General features: G+C 30.5%; 3 protein-coding genes across 3 annotated transcripts; all 3 read left to right on the top strand.

Annotated features, from left to right (window-relative positions):
- Window positions 1-2,264: 2,264 nt before the first annotated feature.
- On the top strand, window positions 2,265-8,075 carry LOC137830401 (uricase-2). Its single transcript, XM_068637718.1, has 8 exons — window positions 2,265-2,648; window positions 3,532-3,624; window positions 4,733-4,808; window positions 5,124-5,233; window positions 5,455-5,546; window positions 6,089-6,262; window positions 6,386-6,476; window positions 7,728-8,075. The coding sequence occupies exons 1-8, from the start codon at window positions 2,442-2,444 to the stop codon at window positions 7,809-7,811; spliced, it is 927 nt and encodes a 308-aa protein (XP_068493819.1). The 5' UTR covers window positions 2,265-2,441; the 3' UTR covers window positions 7,812-8,075.
- Window positions 8,076-9,925: 1,850 nt separating this feature from the next.
- On the top strand, window positions 9,926-13,079 carry LOC137829439 (probable L-type lectin-domain containing receptor kinase S.5). The gene is made up of 2 exons (XM_068636243.1): window positions 9,926-11,795; window positions 12,241-13,079. The coding sequence occupies exons 1-2, from the start codon at window positions 11,126-11,128 to the stop codon at window positions 13,077-13,079; spliced, it is 1,509 nt and encodes a 502-aa protein (XP_068492344.1). The 5' UTR covers window positions 9,926-11,125.
- On the top strand, window positions 10,293-10,760 carry LOC137829438 (lectin-like protein LEC). Its single transcript, XM_068636241.1, has one exon. It carries the CDS (start codon window positions 10,293-10,295, stop codon window positions 10,758-10,760), a length of 468 nt encoding a protein of 155 aa, XP_068492342.1.
- Window positions 13,080-15,187: the final 2,108 nt, after the last annotated feature.

The following is a 15,187-nucleotide window of genomic DNA, read 5'->3' on the forward strand; positions in this document are numbered from 1 at the left end:
TTTTATTTGAAAAAGCAAAGGATAATATTGTAAAACCATATTTTTATTGTGGTTTTCCCTGCAAATCAGTAGAGTGCACCAAAGAACCAAATTTTCTATTTTCTCACATTGTCACTCTTTCCCCATGAATTGTTAAATACAAACAAAAACTTCATTTATTTTTAAAGAGTACCTTAAAGTGACATACTCTCTCACTTCTTTTTTCAATCCATTTTTATTTCATTTTATAACTTGCTAATTTTCTTATATTTCCTTGAACCTAACCAAACCATTGAGTATGAATTTTTATAATTTTTATTTGAAAATTATATAGGTTAATATTTTAAAAAAATAATTAACTTGTTAATTTTTCATTATTATTTTGAACAAATAATAATTTTATTTTGTTGTTTTTTAATAGTTATATTTTAGAAAAAACTGTTTTTTTTTCAAAAGCAAAAATTTCATGCATATATTTAGCTATTATACTAATTAAACGTTCTTCTAAAATACAAGTATAAAGAGAGGAATGATAAGAAAATAGAAGATAATTTATCACTTATAAATTTATAACATATTTTTCTTTGAGAGTCTTGTTTGAATGAGTCTTTTCAATTTCATAATATTCACTAAAAATAAAACATAATAAATCAGAAGATAATATGGATTGAATCATTAATTACTATAACTAATTACGTGAATGAAAATTTAGATGGATTGGCTCAACATCAATCACTAAGACTAATTTCATTATTAATCATATTTAGATGAAAAAAATTGCCCTTAATCCCCATTCCTTTATATTATATATATATATATTTATTTCTTAATTTTAAAACATAAAGTTTCTGTCATAAATATTTATTTTGCCCCATAAAAATTTGATGACATTGAAATGTTGAGATTATTCTTAATAGTTGGATTTGCATGGATTACCTTTAACTTTCCACATCCCCTCTTTTAACTTCTTTTGGGGATAGCACTTTCCACATCGATCTTTTCTACATATTATTAATGTAATTAATAATAATAATAATAATAATAATAATAATAATAATATCAATAACGACCATATTAATATTATTGTTAGTATTATTAATTATTATTAGCAGTATTGTTATTATGACTATTAATTTTTATTAATATTAATAATATTATTGCATAATACTTAAATTTAAACAAAACAATACCGTCCATGGAATGAAATTCAAGCTGAATCTCAACAATTCAACGTACAAATTTAAACATTTTCAAATTTTTGTTGAATATAGTTCAACTTCTTTTACCTTTACTTCACAAGTAATAGTAACTTTAAACTACGTGGAAAAAAAATAAAAATATCCTAAAACCTCTAAACCCCCAAACTAATCAAAACACATATGAAAAATTAAACTAATTAAGATAATAACATTTTCAATTTATTGAACATACGAAAATACTTATAAAACACAAGTTGAAATTTTTTAGAATAAAGGATAAATTTACACCAAATTAAATTCTGATAAAGGTAAAATCAATTTAGATTATGTGACTTTCTAACCAGTTAGATCTTATTGAAAAAACAACTACAAACAACTTTAAAATCTAAATATAGAAAAAATTGTTTTTTAGAGATGATAATTATTCTATAAATTAATAACTAAATGATTAAAACATCAATTTATACTTTTAAATATAGTTTATAATTTTGATTACTATTGTTAATGTAATTGAATGAATAAAGATGAGTCTTGTATAATTGTTTATGCGTTAATAGTCTCTTATTATTTTTTCTTTCTTTCTTTTGTTATGGATGTTCTTTAGTGGTGAATCTGAAAAAGATACTCCGACACAGTTATATTGTCAACAGATCTGAGACTGACTCGTCCGATACCAATTAGTAGAGTAAAATTATTACAAAAATAGTAAATTTATTATAATTCATAACATAAAGTTTTACAATAAGCATATAAATTATATTCATTGCCGTACTGAGTTTTAACTTATTTTAAAAATCTTACCTTTAAAATCTGCACGTCCTTATCCCATCCTAGTAACATCACGACACATCCATGATTTTCAAATTAGGTTTCTTGCCACGTAACAATTTCACAGAAAAAGGAGAAAATTCTAACACATTTTTCAAGTACACTTTTTTTATTATTAATTAAATTTTAAAAAATTAAAAAAACGTTAGTCTCTAATTTCACTTTTGTATCTCTTAATTATATAATTTTTAACCAATTATAATTAACGGAAGAAATCGAATCCCGTTAAAGTTAAGACCAAATTGTTGATAGAAAAAAATTGAAAATTTTGGAATTTGTTTGGACGATGATGTAACGCGCACACAGAGTTACGGTGAAACAGGCAAAGATGGCCGTGTCCTCACGCGAAACACGCGCGAGTATAAATAAAGTGAAACTCGAAAGCGTAAAATCACTCACTCTTTCACTTAACTAAACAGTGTTTATTCCGAAAAGATGGCGCAGGAAGTTGTGGAGGGGTTCAAGTTTGAGCAGAGGCACGGGAAAGAGCGCGTCAGAGTTGCGCGCGTGTGGAGGACGCCGCAGGGTCGCCACTTCGTTGTGGAGTGGCGCGTAGGTATTACTCTCTTCTCTGATTGCGTCAACTCGTATCTCCGCGATGATAACTCTGACATCGTTGCCACTGACACCATGAAAAACACGGTAATAACTACTGCCACCTTATTAGTATCGAATCGTATCTCTGATTGTTTTTTTTTTTTGGTTTTGACTGCAACTTGTACTTGTTCTGATTGATGATTTCTATTGGAAGGGCATGAGCAATCAAAGCTTTGTATTCTTTGAAAAAAGTGTTTGTATTTTCACATATTTTGTCCTATTTTGAAGAGTGTTTACGTGGAAAGATTTGTGAGAAAGAAGAAACAGAGAATCTGAATCTGTTTGCATCTTGTTCTGCAAGTGATATCAGGCATTTGGGTCTGTGGAGTTTAGAGTTTTGATTCGTTGTGCTCTTCAGGGGCTGATATTATAGCCAGTTAATTGATTTCTGGTTGTGAATTTTTTAACCCCTTTGATCTGAGTGTGTACTCCTTGCTTGAGATTTATTTTGAGTGGTTTACTCATTTAGTTGAATTTGAATATGAGGGGTTTCTTGTGATTTTTGGGAACTAATTGCCTTATAGTTAAACATGTTTTACTGCAAATGATGTCGTGTGATCCATATAGGCGAACTCACCTAGTGAGATAATGATTTGTTGTTGTTGTTGTTGATGATGATAGTCACTTGGCTAAGGATAACCATACTGTGAAAATTCTTTTTGTTTAGATATCAAAGGATGTAGTGTATAGTGAGTGTACCATTCAAGGGGAAACATCTGTAATAGTAACATGTTATTGCTGTTGTGCCAGATACATAGTAATAGGAATTAGGTTGAACTTTTCAAGGTTAGAGCATATACATGAATGTCAATGTTATTTTCTTGTTCTGGTACATGTTTCTCGAATGTTAGATTTATACAGAACAGGAATATGTTTGTCTGATCTTCAGTTCTCTAAGTTTTTAGTTTTTATCCAATGTTCAATTAAGGTGTATGCAAAAGCAAAGGAATGCTCGGATATACTTTCTGTCGAGGACTTTGCTATTCTACTTGCCAAGCACTTTGTATCATTTTACAAGAAGGTTGGTGGCTGAAAATCTATTATCAGTATCTGTACTTTATGCTCCCAATTTTTTTTTTGTTCTTCCTTAATCCTGTAGTTTTTTTAATCGTTTTTAGGTAAACATTTTGTTCTGAACCATCTCTTATCTGAAATTATTGTCATCCTTCATATTCTTTTAATGTCATTATGTAAGTATTTGGTTCAACTTATTTTTGGAAATATTGAGAAAAACAAATGGCAAAGTGGGTCGGGCCCGAAGGCCTACCAACCCGTCATTATTTAGGTGGGACGGGTCAATCTTTTGAACCCGTTGACCCGTACTAGCCCAGTTCACCTAACCCGTAGGACTAGAATTTTTGACACTTTTAAAGAGGATTCTTGAGCTTCTGGAATCAAAATTGGTGATGGTTAATGTTTTATATAGAACTTTACTTACATGAATTTTTGTATACATCATTTGATTAATTGAAGTATTGTTAATATTTACTTTATTTTGTTAGACATTAAACCTTATCTGATTGGAATATTAAAATTTGATTCAATTTTATTGCTTTTCTTTATATTTTGTTGTTTTGATATCAATAACTACAACCAAATAAATAGGTCTAAAACAAAAAATTACAAAAAAAAAAAGTGGCCCGCCAACCCACCCTATGATAGGATGAATTACCAACTTTAGCCCGTATAACTTCGGCGGGTCAGCCCGGCTCAGTCCACTCTTGGCGTGCCAATGGCAGATCAGTTTTGCCACCCCTATGAAAAACACAAGTACCAGCTAGTACGGCTAGAATAGTTTATATAATTAGCAGTCATGTCTCACCCCCCGCACTAGTTTTGTGGGACTGAGTTGGTACTACAAACCCAAACTGTAAAAGATGATATAAGAATTTATCCTAAATCCATTATTGAGTCATCTACCATATTATTCATGCACCAAGTGCAATAGTTTTGAGTGTGAGGAAGTATATTGGGAAAGAACAATTTACATTGTTAACATGTATTGAGACTAAAAACAGAGAAACAGTTGTCTATTTTTGCTTGCTTCTGAAACGAGATTTTAAAAAATTAAGGATTATTTATCATTTTGAAACGTGGTAGAAAGAAAATTCTTACTTGCTTTTCTGTAGGTCACTGGTGCTATTGTGAATATCGTGGAAAAACCATGGGAGCGTGTCATTGTGGATGGTCAACCTCATCAACATGGTTAGTCAAACTACTATACATTTCAAAATTGTTTGTTTTAGAATGTACTCTCAGGAGAGGTTATGCCTTTGTTAGCCTTGTTCCATTCAATTTGTGTTACCCTTTGTTCTGTTCAAACTTTCACTTTGCTTCTTGAATTATGCAGTTTTTTTATTGGCACTACTGATATAGTTAATAATTTTTTTGGGTTTTTCCATTTTGTTGAAGTACTTATTGTTGAAAAAAATATTGATAAATTCTTGATTTACTGGAACAAATCTGACTTATAAACTTCAGTTTGTTTCTTTTCTGAGTCCTTGGTTTTATTTCTGTAAGGTTTCACACTTGGGTCTGAGAAGCATACAACAGAGGCAATACTACAGAAGTCTGGTTCACTACAATTGACTTCTGGTATTGAAGGATTGTCAGTGTTGAAGACAACCCAGGTAAGCTTTCTATATATAAGCATCTGCTTTGATTTTCGTGTTGTATTTCTAATTTCTGTCACAAAATGAGGTTCTTAGTACAAACAAGTGGATAACATGTTATACTAGAGAACTGGTTTTTGGAATGTGTTGCATAGTTTTTGTTACAAAGAACTGCATGCTTAGAAAAATACAAGTTGATGCTTGGTTTCCTTCTCTTTTTTGTTTTGACTTTTGAGCAGTCTGGTTTTGAGAATTTCATTAGAGACAAGTACACAGCACTTCCAGATACCCGCGAAAGGATTTTGGCAACAGAAGTAACTGCTCTGTGGAGGTAAAGTCTTGTCCCCGTATAATTTAAAATGGATCCCTTAATCTTCTAGAAACCAGTCCTGTAGGCACAAAATGAACAATTTCATTAGTATTTCTTGATATTAAGAAGTAGACTTTAAACATAATTTAAACTTATAAAACCGGATTATAAGATGAAGTTTACATCCACTTATATACCATGAAATGGATAGCCAATACACCCCCTCACACCGAAACCTGTCAACTCACGTGTATATAATGGATGGCTTGATAGTGACTATGATACCATATTAAAGTAAAAGAAAAGAAGAATATGATAAATCTCTTATCTCTAATTGATATGGGATCACTAATTCCGACGCTTTATGCGCCAAGAAATACGAAGCTGTTAGGTGAGACAATCTTTCTTATCATTCGTTAATTGTAAAATGAAAGAGTTCACACAACTTCATCATTGTAAAATGAAAGAGGTTCACACAAATTCATCCAGGTAAAGACTTTTAGCCTGAGAAGTTTTCTCATTGATCATAACACTGGTGTTCTTTTACCTGTATTTGGTTGTAGGTATTCGTACGAATCGCTATACAACCTCCCTCAGAAGCCACTATACTTCACAGACAAGTATCTGGAAGTGAAAAAAGTTCTGGCTGACACATTTTTTGGGCCACCAAACAGGGGAGTCTATAGCCCATCTGTTCAAAACACACTCTACCTTATGGCAAAGGCCACACTGAACAGGTTATTTGTCTCTCTATTGTCTCTGCATTTCACAGACACTTAAGGTGTTCCTCAAAATGCCACAAGTTTAATGCATTTGTTTCAATCATAGAGGGAATAAATAACAATACTTTTATGCTTCAGATTTCCTGACATTGCTTATGTCCATCTAAAGATGCCAAATCTTCATTTCTTACCAGTCAACATCTCAAGCAAGGATGGTCCAATTGTGAAGGTATTCATTCTTTTCCCTGAAAAATCTTGCACAAGTTGGAGATGTTCACCACACAAATTCACTATCCTTAGAGCATCCCCAATATTGAACACACTTGGAAATTTTAACTCTTTTTTTATTAGTCTTACCATGTTACATCACTTCAAAGAATTGTACCAATTGTTCACTCCAAAGATGCAATTGTTTAAAAAGTGTTGAAAGATAGAAATATAGAAGCAGCAGATATAAAACTGGGTATTAAACTACGCATAATAGTTTTTACATAGACTGATCGCAATAAATATATATAATTATTAGAAGTTTTATTCCTATATGATATACCAAGAAATCAGATTTAAAAAAAATCTAATTCTAATTAAATAAGGTTTCACAATCTATTCATCATCTTTTTATTTCATTAAAATGGGTTTTGCAGAAGTTACCTATCAATTATTTTTATGATTAAAAGACTGTTCTTATAAACACAGTTCAGTTTGAGTCAAGCTATTTTCATAAAGTGTTTGGTTCAGTTTTTTCCAAAACAGTTTTGTGTTATCGGTTTGATGTGAACCTGTTCGGTTAACCATTTTACACATATTCATGCAAGTGCATGGTTAGATTTTCCAAAGAACCATTGAACCGCTTTCATAAAGTGGTCTGTTTTGAACCAGAACTGTTTTTCAGCAAATGATCCCAGTCAGACTTTCTAAATTGATGTAGTTTTTCTTTAACTAGATTTTAAAACTGTTTGGCCGAAAGATGCTATCATGCACGGGTAGTTCAATTTGTGTCATGTACCTGTATTTGATATTTCAGATCCTTCTGTTAAAGAGTTCACATTGATTATAGACAAAAACATTTTATATTATATAAGTGAATGTAAACATCATCTTATAAACTGGTTTTATAAACTGGTTTTGTAAGGTTAAGTTAAACAGTACATTCTTTAAGATGGTATTAGATATGATCATTTAAAGTTTATCTTAATGAGAGTTTACTGACCTTATCAAGTCGGTCGCTATTGGATCACCCATAAACATATAGTCTCATGCATGAGTTGGAGGGTCTCAACGGGAGGAGTGTTTTTTGGAGATCTTACATCGAGATAATAATATTTCATAGTATATAAGTGGTAACCTCAACTTGTAAACCGGTTCAACTTGTAAACCGGTTCAACTTGTAAACCGGTTCAACTTGTAAACCGGTTCAACTTGTAAACCGGTTTTATAAGGTTAAGTTAGAAATACTTTACAAATATTGATGGTTATGCAGTTTGAGGATGATGTTTATTTACCAACGGACGAGCCTCATGGCTCAATTGAAGCAAGCTTGAGCCGTGTTTGGTCAAAGCTGTAGAAACTGCAGAAGCTATGTGTGGTGCTCATCCCTTCTGGCCTCAGAGATGCTGATTTTCATTAATGCACGTGTCATCATGTAATTCTGGTTTTTGTTATCTTTATGTTTTGTTTAATGGAGAAACTAATATGCATGAATAACTTCCACGAGGGATATTCTGCAGGTTGCACCAATGCTAAGTTTTTGATGTCCAAAATTCCAATAAATTTCCTTGTGATCTTTATGGAAACTGAAATAAGTGTTATTCTTATGAAGTTGATGAAATGCTTCTTTATGATCATGCATTATTTATATATAGTAAAAAAAATTGAATCACTAGTAATATAAATTAATTATATCTTATATGATTTAAGAGTTATCATCCTATGAGATAAATGAAGTAATAATGTAAGTTCAAATAATGACATCCAATAATGGTATGCTTAATGTCACATTGAGTAAATCAAAGAAAGAACATAACGATTATATTGCATATTACTACAAAGTTTTATTTTTTATATTGAATAATAGATGGAATAGTATCTCTGAAGTTGTTTTAGTCAGTATTTTTTTTTCAAATCATTTTATTTTATATTTGGTTCGGTTGAATAATCTTTCTTTAAGCACATAGTTTGAACTTTTTAAAGATTTGAAATGAACCACTCTATGAAAACGTTTGGAAAATTAGTTTTTTTTTTTAACACACACACCCTTTTTTACTTAGAGACTCAATATTTTTAGTTTAGTTAACTATTACTACTTTTATATTTTTTACATTCCTATGTAAGTGATAATTTATCTATATATTTAAAATTTGTAGGTGATAGCAAATTTTTTTAGTGTAATTAATAAAATTGATTAATGGTATCAATAGGTTCTTTAGGGAACACTTGTTTGTGTCTTTAGGTCTTTGTCTATTATTGATAATATGACTCCTATATTAATAGCAAAATAATTTAAAAATTTATCTTTTAAAATAAATATTATAAATTTTACAATTTAGAATGTCTTTTTAAGTATATAATGTTTTTCAATAGATTATGAATTGTGTAATTCAAAATTACAAATATTTTCTAAAGATATAATATATTTAAAATTTTGCAATCTAGAATGTTTTTTTTTAAATATTATATATTGTATAATTATTTTATTTTTTAAAATAAAAATATTTCAAGGTAATTATAGTTTAACTTTTTTATTAATTTTAAATTATTACTTACTAGACATGCATGACATCCATGTATAACCCCTCTAATCTTAACTCAATATTGATAAGACATCTAATAAATAATGCTCAATTTTGATAATTAATATAGAGTTGAGAGAGATTAAAGATGAACACTAATTAGTTCAAACAGTGAAAAAAAGCAATAAATCAAAATGTAAGAATATCATAATAATTTGACAGTGTATGAAATTGAAGTTTGGAATCGGTTTTTGACATATAATGCAAGATTATGTATTTAATATAGGGCCCTTTTTAGGGTGAAGTTTCTACGGTTTGATATAATATATAATATTAAACCTAAGAAGATAAAAAAAGACAATACAAATGTGAAGTTCACTGAAAAGTATTTTTTGTTGATTTGACTTGTTAGAAGTGGTGGAATGTCATTGTGTACAATCATAAAATAGATAAAAAAATATAATTTAAAAATTGAAAGTCTGTATTTACTAACGTGCTAAAATATTTTAAATTGATTTATTATAAATGTTATAATATTATAATTTAATCCATACTTAAAATTCGTGTGTTTATTTACAAGAATGGTAAAAATATTCGTTAGTATTGAAATGGGCATAATTTTAAAAAATTACTAAAATAAATTATAATGATAGATAATGTGAAAAAATCGTGTCAAAAATATCACTATTTTATTATATTTGAATTGTGATATGATTTTTTATAATTAGTTGTGAATTAAAGTCATGTCAAATATGATTATATTGAAATTATGCTAAATTACATTGAAGTAATGGTGAAATAACTTATCTATTTTGATAATTTTTTAAAATTTTATTTACTTAATAATTAATACACTAAAAAAAACTAAAATATTCATGTATGACTACTATTATTTATTTTCGCCACAAGTTGTCTTCCTTCGTACGGTTTTTGTTGGGTTGAAAAAAATTAAGGGTCAAAATTTAGATAAGGAAAGAACCAAAACATGTGTAAATTCCTAGGAAGTATCAAAGTTCCTTGTCCTTTCTGATATTTGCATGTAGCATTACCCTGTGAGACCCCACTTACCAACCCTCCAAATAAATCAACAAGAAGCATATATTTGGTCCAAAGTCAAATGTGTGTGAAGTAAAACTCAGAGTGCTACTCTGGCTTTGCTCATCCACAATGCTTCTCTCAACAACAACAACACAACACAACATTCAAAACACAAGAAAAACTTCACCACCAAATAATACATATATATATTCACATGCACACCAAACATGGAACAAGTAAGAAAGGAAAAAACTCTTTTAAGTTCTTTCAGGATGATCATGCACAACACAACAACCATGTTGATCATGCTTTTGTTGTTCTTCAACCTGCTGATCCAGCCTCAACTTGGTGCAAGCACTGTGGTTGACCCCAACACTTTCTCCTTTGTTACTTTCACTTCTGAGAGTTGCACCAATGGTGAGCTGCTTTGCATGGGTTCAGCCACTGCCGGCAATGGGTATTTGAGTCTCACCCCAGAGCCACAACAAAGCAGCAACTCAAGCTCAACACTGTCTAACACAACCAGAAATGTTGGAAGGGTTTTGTACCCTCATCCTGTGCCTGCTTGGCCTGCAATTATCTCCACCACATTCACTCTTAGGATCACTCCTTTTTCAGAAAATTCAACCGGCTCTGGGGATGGAGTGGCACTAGTGTTTGCTAATGATAACAGGCCCTCACCAAATGGCTCTTATCTTGGCATGTTTGATCAGTCTACACCAGGTAAACACAATGTATTCATTTAATGTATTGAATATCTTGTTTAGGAGTTTTGTTTTTGCTCACATGGCAACCTATATTTGGATAAGACAAAAAAAGAAGTTGAAAACACTTTTATGTTGCACAAATACTGCAAATGCACACATGATGAAGAAAACAAGAGTATCCCAGAAATAAAATAAAATAATAGCATACTTTCAAATTCAAGATTTCAACTAGAAATCGGTTAGTGTTTTCTTACACATGACAAAAAAATAAGACTTGTTTTAATACTTTGCTCAAGATCCTGTGCTCTTGATTCATGGAATGAAAACAGAACATTTTTTTCTTCTGTAGTCTAAACTAAAAATGATGTTGTGTAGGTGGGGGTTTTCAACAACTAGCTGTGGAGATGGACACTTTCATGAATGAATTTGAACAAGATGGAAACCACATTGGGATAGTGACAACAAGCATCACAAATCCACTTGCATCTGAGAGTCTCAATAGCAGTGGCATTGACCTCAAAAGTGGAAGAGACATTAAGGTCAAAGTTGACTATGATGGATGGAGTAAAATGATTTTTGTCTCTGTGGGATACCCTGAAAGCCAATTGAAGAATGTCCTTAACCATTCAATTAATCTACCTGACATACTTCCAAGCTCCATTTATGTTGGTTTCACAGCCTCCACAGGCAACACTTTTCCTGAAAGCCACCAAGTCCTCAATTGGGTGTTCACATCAGTGCCACTTCCTTTTCTTTCTGTTGAACACAGTAGAGTTGGCACCATCAAGACCTTATTGGTAATTGTCATGGTATGTTTATTTCCTTTTATCTGGATAGCTTTTTGGAGGAAAAGATATTTGAGGGGTAAAAGGAGGGGGGATATAGAAAGCCTATCAAAGAAGGCTGCAGATATCCCCAAGGTGTTCACTTACAAGCAACTATCAAGGGCAACATGCAAATTCAGCCAGGAAAATCTTTTGGGAAAAGGTGCATTTGGCAGTGTTTATAAAGGAATCATATCAGACTCTAGAAAAACTGTAGCAGTCAAGAAGATTTCAGCAACTTCCAAGCAAGGTATGCTTTGGTAAATAACACACCTTAACAAAGTATACCAACAACTTAAGGGATAATGTTACCATTTAAAAGACTGAGAAACTGTTCTAGTAATTTTCATTCTTTTAACTTAGAAGGCAACTGAAGTGTGATTAAAAAGTCCACATTTATAACGGATAACTTGAGCTGCATAAAAATTAAGAAGGATTGGAAATCTAATGTATCTTAAATTTACTTAGGTATGATTGATTTATGACTTGTATTTCATTCAAAAGGAACAAGTGACTTCAATCCATTTTGTCCAACTAGTCAAAAACTATATGCATGGATATGGATTCCATAATTTTGAACCTACTTAAAGTAGTTGCTTCTGATTTGTTACACCTTCCATAATCTCCCTGTGATTTTGATTTTCTTCTACTCTTAACCATTTTGTTTTTCTTTGTTTCTTTGGTTGTGTACACAGGTGAAAGAGAGTTCTTAGCTGAAATATGTACTATAGGGCGTCTTAGGCACAAAAACTTAGTGAAGCTCCAAGGCTGGTGCATTGAAGGCAAGAATCTTCTCTTGGTTTATGAATACATGGAAAATGGAAGCCTTGATCACTTCATCGGCAAAGGCAGTCTGAACTGGCAAATGAGGCACAAGGTATTGACAGGATTGGCATCAGCATTACTTTACCTTCATGAAGAGTGTGGAAACCCTTTTGTTCACAGAGATGTTAAGCCTAACAATGTCATGTTGGACAACAATCACGATGCTCATTTAGGAGATTTTGGGCTAGCAAGACTACTCAAAAGTGAAGGTTCAGTGACCACAAATCTCAATGGAACTCTAGGATATTTGGCTCCAGAACTAAGCTTTACAGGGAGAGCTACACCTGAATCAGATGTGTATAGCTTTGGCATGGTAGTTCTTGAAGTCACATGTGGGAAAAGGTTAAACTGGATTAAGCAAGGGAACAGTTTTGTAGACTCTGTGTGGAATCTGCATGCAGAAAATGCATTGGTTGAGTGTGTTGACAAACGACTAGAGAACAAATTTGATGAGGAAGAAGCTAAAAGGGCATTGATTGTTGGATTGGCATGTTTGCATCCTGATTCCATGTTGAGGCCAAGGATGAGAAAAGTTGTGAACATTTTTCAGAACCCAAATGAACCTTTAATGCAGTTAGCAGGAGTGAGGCCAACAGGAGTTTATGTATCAGTTTCTTCAAGTTCATCATCCTCCAACTCTGGCTCTAACACTGAGTTACAGCTTCAATCATCCACAACATCATCACATTCAAAATTCAACAGTGTATGAAGTATGATCAGCAGTGACAACATTTTCAACTAGATGCCAGTTGTCATTGTCTATGAAACACAAACACCCTCTTCAATACCTTGTCAAACACTCCCTTTAAGTTTCAAATTTAGAAGAGTTATTTTGCAGAGAGGTTAGATAGTGATTTTTATATAGAAGTTAACAAATCATAAACTTATTGTATAAGTGTGTTATAATTATATAAATTAGGAGTAGATCTTATGTAATTTAAAATATTTAGATTATATATGTATTATTAAAATATTTCCATCTATAAAGACTTCTTCTCCCTCAAGCTTATGGTCTTCTCATATTCTAAATTCTATGTTCTTTCCGCCTTTCAGTCTTTTCGGAAAACTTGCAAAGATATTCTGATGCTTAAGTCAGTCCAAGTAGAATATGCAGGTGTGAGAGTTGGAAAGTTACCGATGTCACTTTGATGTCTCTATTATTTATACTTTTTGGTTGGAAACTTGTTGTCATAGACCCGCGCATAGGGCCTAAAAGGGGATAAAATCACGCTTTAATCATGCTCTGTGATAATTTGGTGTATTACTAGCTAAATAATGTTTTAGGACCTCATTCTTTGGGTTTAACTATGTCGAAAGAACGTCAATCATCTGACCATCCGGTAGTACAATAATATTTTAAAAGAGAGTGAAATATTTTATTTTTTAAAAAATTTAGATGAATGGATTAGATATTTTCATATTAGATAATAATGTGTTAAAATTAATACATGAAACTAATTTTTTATAGATAATTTTGATTATTAATTGAAATAACTTATAACAATGTTATCTTCCTATCTTATTTTTTGGGAATCATGTGTCCACGCTTCATCAAGGTTATAAAAAGCAGTCTTTTACCACGATTTCAAAGATGGAGATTTTTGGAGTCTTTTGTGAGAGTAATTTCAACTTCTTCTCAATGTTGGATTTTGACATGAGGATCTGATTTTAGTTGTTATGACTGAAAGATTTTAAGAAGTAAGCCTTTTGTTTTTTATTAAGAAAGTATATAATTTGTATAAATAATATTTAATCTTTTTATAATATTCCATAAAATATATGAATTTAAAGAATAATTATTTTTTTAATATAATTTAATATTTTTATATAAGTGTAGTTTATTTTATTAATATTTATTTTGTAAGTAAAAAATCACTAATATCAAACTGATTAATTAAACATGTTAAGATCAATTTAATTCAACAGTGAACACAATCCCTTCCCTACAATACATTAAAATATAAAAGTTAAATGATTCTTTACACCCATCATTACCACAAAATATTAAATATAATTAAATAAAAACTAATTTAAAAAAAATAATTATTAGATTAATTAAATCAAATACTATATTATATATTAAAAAATTATTGATATCTAAATAATTTTTATTATTAATAAAAAATTATAAACTATTTTTTAAATTAATATCTAATTAATTACTAATATTTTAATTACTAATTTTAAAATATAAAATAATTAATAGTTAAAACTTTATTTCTTAAAATTGGTCTCCAAAATCATATCACTTGTAAACAAAGAAGTATGAAAATAGTAAAATAATAAAATAATAAAATAAGAAACTTAGAAGACTAGAAAATGATAATACATGAAATGAAATAAATGTGGATTTTTGGTGGTGACATTGATTGAAGCTATAAATGGCCATTGCTTGCTCTTAGAAAGTTTGGTCTCATCAATTTCCCAATCTTAGTCTTCAAGTTAACTCCTCACCAACATCCATGTGATCAACAATTCTTCCATTATGTTTGTTTTTCCTCCCATTAACTCTACACCAAAATAATGTCTCAAAGGAATCCAATATTTAAAATATTGGGTGGAATTAACAACAACACTAATATTTTAATCATATATTTATTATGTTATAGTGTGTTTCAAGAGAAAAATTTAAGAAACTATTTCATTATATAGACAATTTGAAATGATTTAAGATAAAATAGTTGTTTGGATAAGATTTTAAAAAAAATCTAAAATTGTTTGAAAGTAAATTATATTACTTTTAAAAATAGATAATTTTAAATTTTATCTAAAAAAGTAATATTTTTTTTTTAATTTTTAAACTTATATATCTTTTTT

The sequence above is a fragment of the Phaseolus vulgaris genome, chromosome 7 (genome assembly GCF_000499845.2).
Source record: "Phaseolus vulgaris cultivar G19833 chromosome 7, P. vulgaris v2.0, whole genome shotgun sequence".
NCBI lineage: Eukaryota > Viridiplantae > Streptophyta > Magnoliopsida > Fabales > Fabaceae > Phaseolus > Phaseolus vulgaris.